A 17,271-nucleotide genomic window follows, 5' to 3' on the forward strand; every position below is an offset into this window, starting at 1 on the left:
AAATGGGATGTTTGTACTTCAAGGTTAATAGAGCTGTGGAGGAAAGATCTCCAGTGGAGATGAAGTCTGTGATAAACCTGGAGATGAATGCTTGATGTCCAATAGTGGGCTCATGGTCCAGCAGTAGCTAGGTGAAGTATTACAGATTTGGTGTTTGGCTCTGAAAGGTACAATAATTTGATAGACAACACCAGCACTATCCCTGTCAGCAAGTTTGATCATTGGACTTCAGAGAATAAAGTGCTGCATGAACCGAGAGAGGGAGGCCTGAGTGAGCGATGGAAGTTGAAAAGTTAAGATGGCTAATGTCATGGCTGAAATATTCATCATGGCCTAGGTGTTGTATTCTTTTCACCATCAGGTTATTCAAATATGATAAAGAAGAAATTAACTTGTGGAGCTGCCTAGTCAGAACACTCACCAAGTGTCAGATAGATTTGCTAGTATAATTTGAGGAGGAACTGCCTGGATTCCGAGCAAAGGGCACAGTTATAAATGTTAAGCCAGTGTAGTCATTGTCAGGGTTGAGAGTGTGGTGCTGGAAAAGCACAGCAGGTCAGGCAGCATCTGAGGAGCAGGAGAATCGATATTTCGGGCATATGCCCTTCACCAGGAATGAGGCTTGTGGGCTGGGGGACTGAGAGATAAATGGGAGGGGGTGGGGCTGGGGGGAGGGTAGCTGAGAGTGCAATAGGTAGATGAAGGTGGCAGGGAAGGTGATAGGTTGGAGAGGAGGGTGGAGAGGATAGATGGGAAAGACAATGGACAGGTCAAGGGGGTGGTGCCAAGTTGGAGGTTTGGGATAGGGATAAGGTGGAGGGGGGTGGCACGGAATGAGGAAACTGGTGAAATCCACAGGAGGCAGGGTGGGAGGAGGTGTAGTCATGGACACCCGCATGTACCCCAGCTATGCCTGTCTCTTTGTCAGGTACGTGGAACAGTCTTCTTCCACAGTTACACTGGCACCATCCCACACCTCTTCTTTTGCTGCATTGATGACTGTATCGGCACTACCTTGTGCTCTCATGGGGAGGTTGAACAGTTCATCAACTTCACTAACACCTTTCACCTGAACCTCAATTTCACCTGGACCATTTCGGACACCTTCCACCCTTTCCTGGACCTCTCCATCTCCATCAATGGCGAACAACTAAGCATGGACACCTACTAGAAACCCACTGACACCCACAGCTACCTGGACTACACCTCCTCCCACCCTGCCTCCTGTAAAAACGCCATCCCTTATTACCAACTCCTCCGTCTCTGCTGCATCTGCTCCCAGAATAACCAATTCCATCATAGAAAATCCCAGATGGCCTTCATCTTGATAGTTCACAATTTCCTCTCCCACGTGGTTGATGATGCCCTCCAGTGCATCTCCTCCATTTCCCACACCTCCCACACAACAAGGACGGAACCCGCTGGTCCTCACCTTCCACCTAACCAATCTCTGTACACATTGCCTCATCTTCCGTCACTTCCATCAGTTACAAACAGACCGGACAAATAGGGACATATATTTCCCTCCCCACCCCTATCAGCGTTCCTGAGAGACCATTCCCTGTGTGACTTCTTTGTCAGATCCATGCCCTCCACCAGCCCACATCCCACGTCCGGAACCTTCCCTGCCACTGCAAGAAGTGCCAAACCTGCACCCACAACTCCCCCTCACTTCCGTCCCAAGGCCCCAAAGGATCCTTCCACATCCAATAGAAATTTACATGTACCTGTACCAATGTCTTCTACTGCAGCCAATGTAGCTTCCTCTACATCCAGGAGAATGGGCGCCACTTGTAGATCGTTTCAGAGAACATCTCCAGGACACCTGCACCAACCAACCTGAACACTTCAACTCCCCCTCCCACTCCACCAAGGACATACAGGTCCTGGGCCTCCTCCATCGACAAACCCTAGCCACCCGATGCCTGGAGGAAGAATGCCTCATTTTCTACCTTGGGACCCTGCAACCACACAGGGTTATGTGGATTTCACTAGTTTCCTCATAACCCCCCCACCCCAACCTTATCCCTGTCCCAAGCCTCCAACTCGACACCACCCTCTTGACCTGTCCATCACCTTTCCTATCTATCCGCTCCACCCTCCCCTACAATCTATCACCTTCTCCCCCACCTCCATCTACCTATCTTATTCTCAGCTATGTTCCCTCCTTTCCCACCCCCTCCTATTTATCTCTCAGACCCCCTGCCCACAAGCCTCATTCCTGGTGAAGGGCTTATGCCTGAAACATCGGTTCTCCTGTTCCTCCTTTTCCAGCACCACACTCTCAACACTGATCTCCAGCATCTGCAGTCCTCGCTTTCTTCTGGAGTCATAGTCATCACCAAATAAAATGAAGACGTCATCTCTGATCCAATTCAGAAAGCAAAAACAAATTTACCTTACTGTGGAAACGAGTGACTGACTCCATTAGTCTTGTTGGTAACTGTCTCAGGCTGAAATAGACTGTTTACAGTTGGTGTCACAGTTGACCCTGAGATGTGATTCCAACCATATTTCTGTGCCATCACTAAGGCTGCATTCTGAGAATATTATGCATTTTTGCCCTGTCTCAGTTTATTTTCAGCCACTTGATAGCTCCAGACTTGAGTATTTCATGCATTCCCTGGCCAACCTTACACATTCTACTCTCCATACATTTAAGGTCATCCGAAACCCTGCTGCCTGTGTCCTTACTTAGGTTATTACTCCTATTCAGCATCTGTGCTCACATTAGGTCCTGGTTAAGCAATCCCTCAAATTTAAAATGCTCATCCCATGTTTTCATACACCTCATGGCCTCACCTCTCCCTATCTCACTTTCAGCCCCAAAGTCTGGTCACATACTTGCACTCTGTCAATTATGACATCTTTAACGTTTCCTCTCATTCTCACACTGATGGCTATGCCTTCAGCAGCCTAGGCTCTGCATTCTGGAATTCTCTTCTGAAATCCCTCCACATCCTCACCTCTCTGGTCAGGCCACATTTGGAGTATTGTGCACAGTTTTAGGCCCCATATCTTAAAAGTATGTACTGGCCTTGGAGTGTGTTCAGAGGAGGTTCACGAGAACGGTCCCAGGAATGAAAAACTTAACATATGAGGAATGTTTGAGGACTGATTTATACTTAATGGAGTTTAGAAGGATGAGGGGGGATCAATTGAAACATACAGAATACTGAATGGCCTCGGACAGAGTAGATGTTGGGATGATGTTTCCATTGGTAGGAGAGACTAGGACCCGAGGGCACAGCCTTCGAGTAAAGGGAAGACCTTTTAGAATGGAGAAAAGGAGAAATGTCTTCAGAGTGGTGAATTTATGAAATTCCTTGTCACAGAAGGCTGTGAAGACCTGGTCCTTGAATATGTTTAAGACTGAGGTATATAAGTTATTGATCAAGGGTTACAGGGAGAAAGCGGGAGAATAGGGTTGAGAAACTTATCAGCCATGATTGAATGGCAGAGCAGACTCAATGGGCTAAACGGCCTAATTTCTGCTCCTATGTCTTATGGTCTAATGGTCTTTCTTTCTTTATGGTGTACTTTAAGACTTACCTCTGAATGATCTTTTGGTCACTTGACCTAATATCTCCTTATGTGGGATACTGACACAGTTTGTTTCACAATGCTAATGTGCCTTTGGAACTTTTCTTTGATTAAAGGTACTATAGGAATACAAGTTGTTGTTGAAATGTGCCGGTCTCGTGTTGAATACAATAACCATTGCCTCTCAACACATGTTGCTAAGTGGCAATTGTAGTTAGCTGACCAGATATAGTCTTCAAAATTTTACACAATGTCCCACTTTATTTGAAAATGAATGTGATCTTTACAAGTAGAAGTGATTGTATACTTTATAAATACAGCATTTCTTTATTGAAACAAGGGCTCCTTTACTCAGATCAGTTTCTACTTTGTACAAAAATGCTGAATAGCTTTATCAGAGAGTATTTAATAATGTTTATTTAAGACTATAAGTAAATAATGAATGTTGTTAGAATGGTTGATTTAGCATCTTGAATGATTTGCATAAAACTACTAAAGAGACACAATTGTGTTCCAGCACAGTTTGAGGGCATAAGGAACAAGAATTCTCTTTTCTGGCTAATGAAGAATTCATGGCAATCTTTGTGTTGTGAATGGAAGATAGAAGGAATTAGGGAAGTGGTGGTCACATAGTGTGAATGTATTGCTACCTCAGCTGGCACTGGAGAAAGGGAGGGAGTAGGAAAAATCAAGGACAGCTGCCAGTTCTCTGTCAAAGTAATGGAGAAATTTTAATTTGCATCATGATTAACTGAAAGCTGCTCATTGAAGATATTGACAAGGAGGAGCCTTTGACAAGAGAGGCACGGGACAAATCACGCCTGAGCTTCTGTTCCTTGAGAAAGCAGAGATTAGACGGGATTAGTATCTAGCTCTCCGGTGAGCATTTATAAAGGTGACGGAGAGAGGCTGCATTGTTCATTCTTTAAGAGTTAATACAACTTTTGGATACATGGGGATCAGACAGAGAGGAAGATTCGGAACTGTTTCAGAAATCAACAGCTAAAGATCAAGTTGAGCAAGGAGGAAAACTGACAGTGTAAAGAAGGGAAGATGTACAATATGATATTCAAGTCTCTACTGATGAGCTATTTATGTATCTTGATGACTTATGCTCGGCACCACTGCAGTGCCTTTGTTGAGCTCAGCGGTTTATCAGGAGTCACCGTGTAATCATGTGGAAACCTCAATGATTGCTGCTGGACCAGACTGTCCCTACACATCCTGGATAATGGAGTGTCAAAGGAAAATGGATAGGAAAGTTGTGGTTTATTGGCTTTATGTGCTGGTTATAAACCCTAACTAGATGATGGATTGGAAAGAACTGTAAGTAAATTCAAGCATCTTTTCCTATATTGATTTACAACAGTTGACTCCAGACACCTTCATTATATTGGTTATCAATCATATTTAGTAGATTATTCTTTTGGAGTTTTGAAGGAATAAAGAACTTGAGGATTATTTGAGTTTGTATAAAATATGTCCTTTACTTTCCTCTTAATGAACCCATAGAACATTTCATTTTTTAATGTCATTTAAGCCCATTGTCTGATTTGATAATGTGATTTTGATTTCAAATGTAATCTTGTAATTTAAAATTGTTGTTGCCTTTCTGATGTCAGAGGTGGAATCTTGTTCAAAGATACTGATTTAATGCTGGCTCAGAAAAATGGCTTCGGTCATTACTTATAAAAGCTTTTATCAAAATAAAAATTCTGCTGTTACTGATAACAAGGAAAGTAATTCAATACTTTTAAATACGATTTCCACACCTAAAATAATGAAAGATGGTTGAAAATGTCTTTAAGAAGAAATAGAATTCCCTATACTTGATTGAAATCGTAGCAAGTAATCTGATAGTTTTTCCTGCAACATGCTTTCAACTACAAGAGATTGCTTCACCAAAACTTCAGAGTTAGCAGCGGGTTGAAGCTTTGTCTGTCTAACTGAACAGTGGATGTGCAAATGCAGCCTTTAAGTCCTGTTTCCTTTCACAGTTTCTCCCAAGGGAAATCCTACTCTAGACTTTATTGAAGTAATAATTATTTCATCAGATCTCGTGTATTTCATGTCTGTATTTGGACTGGAACCTCCAGAGGCTACAGTTGTCATTTTTATCCAGGATTGACCACTTGCATTGCAGCACATGGTTTACAAAACAGATTTTTGCACAATTCAGGGCACAATGCTAACGGTTGTTTTAAAAGTTTAAAATTAAATGTAGCTTTAATATTAAAATTCTGTTACTTGAAAGTGTCCTGTTGGAAAGGTGAACTTTCACATCTACTCTTCTGTCAATACTGAAAAGCTTGAATGCTTGATTAGTGATGAATTGACAAAATTAATTTTTCATCCAAGATCTGAAAATGCATTAGTGCTTTCATGTTTTGTTTCATTGAGCAATGCTGTTTTAACGAGCCACTATGGTGCCGAATTATTTATGGCCTGTTGTGTTTGCCTGCTGTTTGCACCTCTTGAGTAAACCAGAAGCAGAACTGATATAGTAATTAATGGGAAGCTACAAAAGTGACCATTACTATATATTTTTCCAGAAACTGGAGGAATGTGATTCCTCTGAAATGCAAATAACTTGTTACATTATAATGTATCGTCTACTCCAGAGTAGTCCATCTGGCCTTATAGTGACAGGAGAATGATTTCAGTTTTTATGGTGTCACTGAGATTTCTGAAGCCTTGGACTCAGCTGCTGAAGCTGTTCAGCAAGTTATAGTCTAATTGAAACTCTGCTAGGGAGAATTAAGTGAATATTGTCTTGGCTATATTTCTGCCTGAATCTGCCTATATTAGTCTCTTGACAGAACAGTCCTATGGAATTTGATTAGAATCAAATGAGTTGATTTGTTAAACAGGGAATGATGACATTGAACATCTGTTTTGCTGGGCCAAATTACGTTTCGCTCTTAGTAACACAACTGTTTTGTTTTTGTCTCCTTCTATTCTACAGAGCAGCACAGAAGCTGAATCTCTCTTCAAAGCAAAAGAAAAACCATCCACTTCTCCAGCATTCGCACGAGCTGTCAAACAGCAGAACAAATTTCAGTGGTATTTTGCAAGTGTCCCCTCCCCCCGCACCACCATGCCTTTTGAGGGCTGTATGTAAAGTCAAGGACAACCCAGGCATTGGAAAGGTATGAGCTAAGTCTGCTAACAGTTGTCTTTGATGCATGTCACTGCTGAAATCTGTGTAAATATAGATACGTTAAATAAATCCTACATTTCTGTTAAACTTAATTTTAAATGAATATCATTTAAATATAATAAAACACATCTCTTGATAAAGTTTTATTACTTACAGATCATTTGATGATGTTTTGTAGACATACATTTGTAAACTTCTGGAATGTTCCTGGCTCCAAGCTGAAAACTGTAGTGCATTCATAGGGCTACGTGGAGTCCACCACTTTTCTTTCTACACGGTCCAAAGTATAATTTAACACTGGAGTTTATAATATGATCTTAACTTTATCAGTATTAATTGGATGCATGATGTTGAATTTCAGAAGACAAGCATTTCCAGTACAGACCCTCACAGTCAGTTTGCACACTGTTTCATCACCCACAGCAAACTCTATTCTGTTATTTACATAGAAACCCTACAGTGTGGAAGAAGGCCATTCGGCCCATCGAGTCCACACCAATCCTCTGAAGAGCATTCCACCCAGACCCACCCTTCCTACCCTGTAACCCTGCATTTCCCATGGGTAACCTACATATCCCTGGATGCTACAGGCAATTTAGCATGGCCAATCCATCTAACCTGCACATCTTTGGACTGTGGGAGGAAACCGAAGCATCCTGAAGAAACCCGCACAGTCACTTGAAGCTGGAATCAAACCCAGGAGATCCCTGGCACTGTGAGGGAATAGTGCTAACCACTGAGCCACCATGCCTCTTACTGAGTCTCTTAATGTTAGGTGCTGTTGTTTAAGGATGTCCCTGCACACATGCTAAGTACCCCCATTTTAGTAGATGGAATCTTATTCCTTCCACTTAGTAGGTTTTTGGTAACAGGGAAAGGGAGAGGCCCCTTTTCAATCAGGTGGAAAGGTATCCAGGTGGGACACTGCCACCATTCTACCTCCACTTGTTAATGGAGGCCCTTCAGTAGATAATTAATACCCCATTTATACGTCTCATTCCACCAATGCTGATATTAACCCAGCAGTAGAGGGGGATGCTTGCTTTCCAGGAAACACAGCACACAAACTCTGTTCGCATTGTTTGAGAATTCCCCAGGGCTGGAGGGGTTAGATGGTCCCCTCAGTCAAGAAGACGTTTGTATCTGAACAATACCCGTGGCATTGGGAAGGTGGTGGGGGAGCTTCTCACTGACAGCCACCTCTGTCCTTGCTGCAATTCCCTTTCCACATGCGTCCCTCTCCTGCTGTCCCTCACTTCTTATGGGGCAGCAGTCATTGTATTCCCAGTGGCACTGCCATTTGATTGAGGTGCTAGCCTCTGCTTGGCTGGTAGCTCTTGGTAGGCTGGATCTGCACTCCATGGTCCTTGAATCTTCACGTAAGTCCCATGACCGGCCTGTCAAGTGTCCAAGTGGATTAAAGTACGTTGAACTTTGCCAGAAAGAGGAGCCATGCAGCTTTCGAGACCCCTGCCACCTCTATAAGATTCTGCACTGTGATGTCATGATGAACTATTGGGTGAGAACGTGATGTTTTGGATGAACAATTCTAAGATTGCACTTTTGAAATATTCTTGATTACAAAAGGGAACATTCATTTGAAAGTGATATTTAACATAGCCCTGAAGATTTTGAAGAATGCTTTTCATCAGCAAATAGCAGCTCTGTGCAGTATTATTGAGTTCCAATTTATACAGAAAAATAGTTAGAAAAGAAGCACAATTACTCAATCTTTCAATATCTGAACTTTCATTTATCAGTACAATTCTTTTGTGGGTAAGTGATGAGTCCCTTCTAATCTGTTTTTAACAATAAAAATAGTTGATGCAGAATGATTGATCAACCAGCCGAACTTCTGACTCATGTTGTCCACCTAATGACTCAATTGAGAGACTCATCTGAAATCTAAAGCTGCCTACACTCCCCAAGCCATTAACCTCCACTGCAGGGATGAGTTCATGCCCATTTACTGTCATTCTTGCCTCTGATTCAGAAAGTTACTGCCCCAGTTCAGGATATGTGCACCTACCTTTTTGTTGACCTTTTAGTAACCAGTTCCACTTTTTCAAAAGAAATTTTGTTTTTGTTAGTTGTAGTGTTCACAAAATATTTTGACCATTTTTTAGGGGATCTGATATGGTGTTTTTGAAATGCAAATCTTCTCCAGCTTTGACTGGGCTGATTTTGGTAAAAGTTAACAGCTGGTATAAAAACTCCGAAAAGTGTTGCCAGCAAAATATAGGTTTAAAGAGACAATGTCACAGATTCATTGAATCTCTACAGCATGGAAGCAGGCCTTTCGGCCCATCAAGTCCACACTGACCTTCAAAGAATATCCCACCCACTCCCACCCTCCACCCTATCCCTGTAACCTTGCTTCCCCATGCTAATCCATCTAACCTGCATATCCCTAGAACTATGGAAAATTTAGCATGGCTAATCCACCTAACCTGCATATCTTTATGTTTGATTTTTCTCAGAAGATCTGAAATATTCTAATCTAAGTAGAGGCTAGTGATGGCGTTGTTATAGTTGAATGCAAGCTTTTGCTGCTGTCCAGGCCTTTTGATTGACACAAGGATTTGGGTCTTTTGTCTGACTAACATCTGGAGTTATGAATACATCCATGGGATCCGATGAACCAGTAAACCAAACGATAATATAGATAACATAAGGTGATCATGGATGAATCAGAAGACCAGAGTCTCATTGAAGGTGATTGAGGCAAGCAGTTGGGGATAGGCATCATCTTGAAGAAAAACAACAATCAGCCATGTAATTTGGAATTCTCTGTTATTTGGCAATACACAAATATTCAACATAGGAAGTTCAATAATTTGTGCTGCACATATAAGACAGCTATATTTTAATTAGAAGTAACATATCATAAGAAAAATATTTTTTATATAGATACAAATAAGTTTGTAATATGGATGAACAGAACCTGATGTTTATTCATCATACGCACAGTTATACAAATAATTTGTACAATTAGTTCTTAAGTACAACTGAAGTTAATTGTTTAAAGCTCTATATTGTTCAGCATTCATCCCATTTAGACAGTTCCATTTATGACAGCTTATTAAAAAAACAAAGTCCATTAATTCAAAATTGGGACTATTTTACTTTTTTTCTTACATAAATAAGTGATTCATGATGAAGATAATTTTCCTCCTCACAGTCACTGGCACTTGACATTTACTACATTTTTTTTTCAATCCAGAATATGTCTGCATGTAATTTAAGATCTAACTGTTTTGTTCACTGTGAATATATTGGTGCTAAATCAAAACTTAACTTTTAATGTCAAATGAAAATGCAGGCAACAAGGATAATGGAGAAATTAACATTACTTCAGATCATGGCAAATTAAAATCCAATTGAATTCTCCATGGTTACAACTGTAGACTGCCTTCTGATGAAAGTGATGGAAATGTTGCATTAACGTATTGAATACAAACCATGCCCTGCACTATTACATTGGAAAAAAGAAAAAGAAGTACAAAACACTAATCAAGAATATCTATTATGCTGATCTCACTGTTCTAAGGTCCATTTCGTGGTCAGGAGCTTTCAGTTGCACTGTTATCTTGACACCTTGTCAATGAGGTAGTTGCTAAACATGCCAATTTTCAAAACAAGCCGGTGTAGCTTGTTTACATTCTACCCAATATCTTTCCAAATGAGAAGGTAAACTGAGTGAAGTATTTAATAAGCAGATGATCTGCCGCTGTTCATCTTCAGCCCCTGGCAAAATAGAAAATTACCACATTTCTCAATGCTTGACCTCTGTAGAAATCTGTCCATCCCTTTTCATTCATGACTCCAAATGGTTCATGTGAACTCATCTTGACTGCACTTTTTCCCTATTTTGAAAGTAATAGGATTTAAAGATTATAAGGTACGCATCTCCAGAATTCATGTACAGCACTTTAACCATGCATTACTGACTATTTCAAGAAGAAAATAAAGTCAAAAATATCTGATGGTCAAACCAATGTATTAGAAGACTTTTAGCCATTTTGGTTTGGGACTTTTAATCATGTAAAGGAACTGACTATCTCCATAGCAGAGTCTATTTGAGCCTGATTAATTTCTTTTTTATTGCACTTGACCCTGATTCTCCTCAAGTTGCCTATCTATTGTTGTTTGATACATAATTATAGTGTAGACTGGGCTTCGGGGAGGGGCGGCATATGTCTAAGACAGAAAAAGGACATGGATGGTAATACTTAGACAATAGACAATAGATGCAGGAGTAGGCCATTCTGCCCTTCGAGCCTGCACCGCCATTCAATATGATCATGGCTGATCATTCCTAATTAGTATCCTGTTCCAGCCTTATCTCCGTACCCCTTGACTCCACTATCTTTAAGAGCTCTATCCAATTCTTTCTTAAAAGAATCCAGAGACTGGGCCTCCACTGCCCTCTGGGGCAGAGCATTCCACACAGCCACCACTCTCTGGGTGAAGTAGTTTCTCCTCATCTCTGTCCTAAATGGTCTACCCCGTATTTTTAAGTTGTGTCCTCTGGTTCGGCACTCCCCCATCAACGGAAATATGTTCCCTCCTGCCAGAGTGTCCAATCCTTTCATAAGCCTATACGTTTCAATCAGATCCCCTCTCAGTCTTCTAAACTCAAGGGTATACAAGCCCAGTCGCTTCAGTCTTTCCGTGTAAGGCAATCCTGCCATTCCAGGAATTGACCTCGTGAACCTACGCTGCACTCCCTCAATAGCCAGAATGTCTTTCCTCAAATTTGGAGACCAGAACTGTACACAGTACTCCAGGTGTGGTCTCACCAGGGCCCTGTACAGCTGCAGAAGCACCTCTTTGCTTCTATACTCAATCCCTCTTGTTATGAAGGCCAGCATGCTATTAGCCTTCTTCACGACCTGCTGTACCTGCATGCTTGCCTTCATTGACTGGTGGACAAGAACACCCAGATCTCTCTGAACAGCCCCTTTACCTAATTTGATACCATTGAGGTAGTAATCTGCCTTCCTGTTCTTGCCACCAAAGTGGATAACCAGACATTTATCCACATTAAACTGCATCTGCCATGCATCTGCCCACTCACCTAACTTGTCCAGGTCACCCTGTAATCCCCTAACATCCTCATCACATTTTACCCTTCCACCTAGCTTTGTGTCATCAGCAAATTTGCTAATGTTATTGCTGATACCATCTTCTATATCATTTACATATATTGTAAAAAGCTGCGGTCCCAGCACGGATCCCTGTGGTACCCCACTGGTCACTGCCTGCCATTTCGAAATGGAGCCGTTAATCACTACCCTTTGTTTCCTATTAGCCAACCAATTCTCTATCCAATCTAGTACTTTGCCCCCAATCCCGTGCGCCCTAATTTTACTCACTAACCTCTTGTGTGGGACTTTATCAAAAGCTTTCTGAAAGTCCAGGTACACTACATCCACTGGATCTCCCTCGTCCATCTTCCGAGTTACATCCTCAAAAAATTCAAGAAGATTAGTCAAGCATGATTTCCCCTTCATAAATCCATGCTGACTCTGTCCTATCCTGTTACTATTATCCAGATGTGCCGTAATTTCATCCTTTATAATAGACTCCAGCATCTTTCCCACCACTGAGGTCAGACTAACTGGTCTATAATTTCCTGCTTTCTCCCGCCCACCCTTCTTAAAAAGTGGCACAACATTAGCCGCCCTCCAATCCTCAGGAATCAACCCCGATTCTATTGAACTCTGGAAAATAATCACCAGCGCATCCACGATTTCCCGAGCCACCTCCTTCAGTACCCTGGGATGCAGGCCATCAGGTCCCGGAGACTTATCAACCTTCAGACCTAACAGTCTCTCCAACACCAAATCCTGGCAAATAGAAATTCCCTTAAGTTCAGGTCCTTCAGCCACTGTTACCTCAGGGAGATTGCTTGTGTCTTCCCCAGTGAACACAGATCTGAAGTACTCATTTAATTCCTCTGCCATTTCTTCGTTCCCAGTAATATATTCCCCTGCTTCTGTCTTCAAGGGCCCAATTTTTGTCCTAACCATTTTTTTGCCTTGGACATACCTAAAAAAGCTTTTACTATCCTCCTTTATATTCTTGGCCAGTTTACCTTCGTACCTCATTTTTTCTCTGCGTATTTCCTTCTTACTAATCCTCTGTTGTTCTTTAAAAGCTTCCCAGTCCTCCGTTTTCCCGCTTATCTTCGCTAAGTTATACTTTTTCTCTTTTAACCTTATATGCTTCTTTACTTCCCTTGTCAGCCACGGCCGCCCATGTCTCCTCCTGGGATCTTTCTTCCTTTTAGGAATGAACTGATCCTGCATCTTCTGCATTATACACAGAAATATCTGCCATTGTTCCTCCACGGTCTTCCCTGTTAAGGTATTATACCATTGAACTTTGGCCAGTTGCTCCCTCATAGCTCCATATTTCCCTTTATTCAACTGAAATATTGTCACTTCAGATTGTACCCACTCCCTCTCAAATTGCAGATTGAAGCTTATTGTATTATGGTCACTACTTCCCAACGGCTCCTTCACTTCGAGGTCACTGACCAATTCTGGTTCGTTACACAATACCAGATCCAGAATCGCCTTATCCCTGGTCGGCTCCAGCACCAGCTGCACTAAAAATCCATCTCTGAGGCACTCCACAAAGTCTCTTTCTTGAGGCCCGATACCATCCTGATTCTCCCAGTCTACCTGCATGTTAAAATCCCCCATAACAACTGTAGTAACATCTTTGCGACAAGCCAATTTCAGCTCCTGATTCAACTTACCTCCAACATCCAGACTACTGTTTGGGGGCCTGTAGATGACTCCCATGAGGGTCTTTTTACCCTTAGTGTTTCGAAGCTCTATCCACACTGACTCTACATCCCCTGACTCTAGGTCCGCCCGCGCAAGGGACTGAATATCCTCCCTTACCAACAAGGCCACCCCACCCCCTCTGCCCGTCAGTCTATCCTTACGATAACACATGTAGCCTTGAATATTCATTTCCCAGGCCCTGTCCCCATGAAGCCACGTCTCAGTTATCCCCACAATATCGTATCTGCCAATTTCCAAAAGGAAGCATTTGAAAAGCTAAATTTGCTGTCAGGTTGTTTTGGTTATTAATAGAATTTGGAGGCAACTGTAGGAAATCCAAAGTCTGGTTCAAACCTGCTGGCTATCGTTCCTCTTCTTGTGGATGATGCTGCACTGAAAGATGATTGAGAATGATTTGGGTTGAATTGGTCCATTATTTTTGCTTTTTTGTTATGGGGTGCATATATCATCAATACTCAGGTGGTTTGGCTGAAATCAGAAACATGCCATGTCGGGGTCACAGGTATGAATATACATCTCACCGCCTTGAAGCACTTTAATCTTCTCTAACTGAAGTCTGGAACAGGTGCTAGCTGGTTGATTTGTTGGAAAACTTGAAGGGATTTGGAGCATGCCTCAGAGAAAGGAGAGAATAAAACTTGAAAAAATGCCATGAGACAAAAAAACTTTTCAAAATTTGCTCTTGGGGTGTGAGTGTCACTGGTTACTTTCTGTATATACTTGAGTAAAAGTCAACTTTGGCACTTGCTTTTTCCCATTCATTCACACCAGGGTGAGTGAGGCATGTGCAATCTAATCAATAGGACATTGGAGTATTTCACTCCTCAAGACTTTGACTCACCACTTCACTCTTTCTACAGCTCATAGCTCCTTTCCTGTTTTCTTCCTCTTTCTCTCTCTGTTCTAAGCCCTCGCACACAGATGGGGTTCAGAAGAGAAAGTGGGAAGGTTGGGGGAAAGAGAGAATCAGCTTGAGGGTGAAGCAGCAATCAGGAGAGCCAGCAAATGAGAGGCTGTGGCATTAAGAAAGACAAGATAGTTGGCCTGCAAGGGAGATATTGACTCGGTCTGAAGTGATGAATTAAGGTGTTTTGATAACAAATTGGGCCTTGACTTTTATCAATGATTTCTTGAATGTATGTGGTACTTATCAAAATTTAAAATTACTCAGTATCATGACTGACTATCAATGAGGCTAAACATGAAACCTAGTAGTGTTATGACTCACTAGAGTAGCCTACTGAAAATCAAGCCCTGCTATCCTGGAGTCATCACAAAATTTAAAGATTTTATGAAGTATGTGAAGTTCCCCAATTTACCTGATTTTCAGGCCCAGGTTGACAAAGCATAGATCAGGCTTCTGTACTGAACAAGAACTAGAGTTTATTACAAATAATAAGACTCTTGCTGCAGAAAAACAGTTATAAACCATCAGCATATAATGCCATTAATGAAATTTTAATCCCCTTATAAACTCCCCTGTACACATACACAGACAAATAGACAGAGTAAAAAAGGTTATAAAAGATTGGAAAGACAGTTCATTAGTCTTTGTTGTCCAGATTCTTAGTTGAGATGTTCCTTTTGACTCTTCCACTGGCCAGCATATTGTTTTCACTGGTCAGTGAGAAGTACAGGGTAGCTGATGCACTTAAAAGTCTTTGACTTGTCAGTTAGAAGTCATAGCATACAACAACTTATGCATGGAAGATTTTCTTCAGGTTTACAGTGTGTTTTGACGAAGAGAAGCTGGAGAAGAGCTGAACATATCTCTCTCCCCGTGGAGTCATGGACATATACAGCATGGAAACAGTGGTGCACCTGTCCAAGCCTACCAGATATCCGAATAAATCTACCTCCATTTGCCACCATTTGGCCCATATCCCTCTAAACCCTTCCTATTGAAATATTCATACAGATGTCTTTTAAATGTTGTAATTGTACCAGCCTCCACCACTTCCTCTGGCAGCTCATTTCATACACGTACCACCCCTTCGGTCCCATTTTTAAATCTTTCCCCTCTCACCTTAAATCTATGCCCTCCAGCTCCATCCCTCAGAAAAGAACTTGTCTATTTACCCTATTCATGCCACTCCATAAGGTCACCCCCTCAGCCTGCAATGCTCCAGGGAAAATACTCGCAGCCTATTTAGCTGCCCCCTGTCGCTCAAGCCCTCCAACCCTGGCAACATTCTTTTGATTCTTTTCTGAACCCTTTCAAGTTTCACAATGTCCTTTGTAAAGCAGTGAGACTAGAATTGAATGCAATATTCCAATAGTGGCCTAACTAACAGTTCCCAACTCTGATACTCAAGGGGCTGACCAATAAAGGAAACCATACCAAATGCCTTCTTCACTATCCAATCTACCTGTGATTGTACTTTCAAGGAACTATAAACAAGCACTCTTTGTTCAGCAACACTCCCTAGGACCTTACCATTAAATGTATAAATCCTGCCCTGATTTGCCTTTCCAAAATGCAGCACCTCGCATTTATCTAAATTAAACTCCCATCTGCCACTTCTCAGTCCATTGGCCAACAGATCAAGATCTCATTGTAATCTGAGGTAACCTTCTTTGCTGTCCACTACACCTCCAATTTTGGTGTCATCTTCTAACTTACTAACATTCCTTCTATGTTCACATCCAAATCATTTATATAAATGATGAAAAACAGTGGACCCAGCTAACTTCCTCCCAGCTCCAAGCTGTTCAGTTACGTGAGAATGAACCACACAGTTGTTGCCAGGTAAAAGGGTGGCTGTCATTGATAACTGGTCACTGATCCCATAGACCAATTAACTTCTTGATGCCAGGAAAAGCTACATTCATCCAACTCCTCAGCTTTAATTAGGCTAAAACCAAATTTCATTTACTGCTTATTCAAGCAGCTATTTATAATGCTTGCAAAGGTAAGTTGTGTTTCAAACCTGCAGCCACTCTTTCAAACATTTTGTTTCCATTCCCAGTTTTGAAAAGCGCAAAATAAAAATAAAATACTGTTACTCTAATGGATGTTATTCCAACCTATAACATTAACTGAATGAAGTATAAAAATAAGTCTGGTATTTTGGGGGAATTTGTGGCTTTTGAAATTAGATTTTATTAAGTAAATGTTCTGCTGAAAACAAAGTGACTCAAAAATCTTAAATGTTTCATGTCTCATGCTGAGATTTTCAGAGAAATTGTAGCTATGTTACTGAAAATGTAAAAGGTTTTTGTTTGATATGATTTATTTACTCAGTAATTAAGATGGATTCCTGTGCAAATTTTTATGCACCATCATTAAAAAGAATCTTGATGGAAAGGGTTAGCCACCTGCAAATCACAGTAAATCACAGTCCCAGCACAACGATATATATTTCCACTGTCACCCAAGTAAGCTTCAGGGAAATCCAGCCTGAACGTTTGCAGCTTTCAATTTCCAGTAGCAACACTCATACTCCCATTCAGAGAAGAGAACTGATATGATTTCTTTTGCACAGTAAAGTAAGATGACTTACCAATTGAAAATATGATTGGGCAAGCATTCATTTTTACCTGCATAAGAAGGGGTCAGTAAAACTCAGTCTAATGTTGCATTGTCATTTGTAAAAACCAGAATAGTTCTACCCTTCTTTTGCACTTATTACTATCTATGCTTAATATTAATATATTCAAGAACTGGTATTGGAAGATATATAAGAAGAGTTCTAATTTCATTTTCTAGAGTTACTTTATTCTTTTCTGAGATTAATGTGCTTATTT

The 17,271-nt window shown here is 41.2% G+C and overlaps 1 protein-coding gene across 5 annotated transcripts in view; it reads left to right on the forward strand.

The window, feature by feature from the left end:
• Positions 1 to 17,271, forward strand: part of kif26ab (kinesin family member 26Ab) — a 245,943-nt gene that overhangs the window by 161,900 nt on the left and 66,772 nt on the right. For 4 of the 5 annotated variants that reach the window (XM_072568617.1, XM_072568618.1, XM_072568615.1 and 1 more), the window contains exon 5: positions 6,509 to 6,692. In XM_072568617.1, coding sequence (XP_072424718.1) covers positions 6,509 to 6,692 — 184 coding nt within the window. Of the gene's footprint in view, positions 1 to 4,292; positions 4,870 to 6,508; positions 6,693 to 17,271 lie in introns of those variants that run through there. The other variant, XM_072568619.1, reaches the window with a different exon arrangement.

The sequence above is a fragment of the Chiloscyllium punctatum genome, chromosome 4 (assembly GCF_047496795.1).
Source record: "Chiloscyllium punctatum isolate Juve2018m chromosome 4, sChiPun1.3, whole genome shotgun sequence".
Lineage (NCBI taxonomy): Eukaryota > Metazoa > Chordata > Chondrichthyes > Orectolobiformes > Hemiscylliidae > Chiloscyllium > Chiloscyllium punctatum.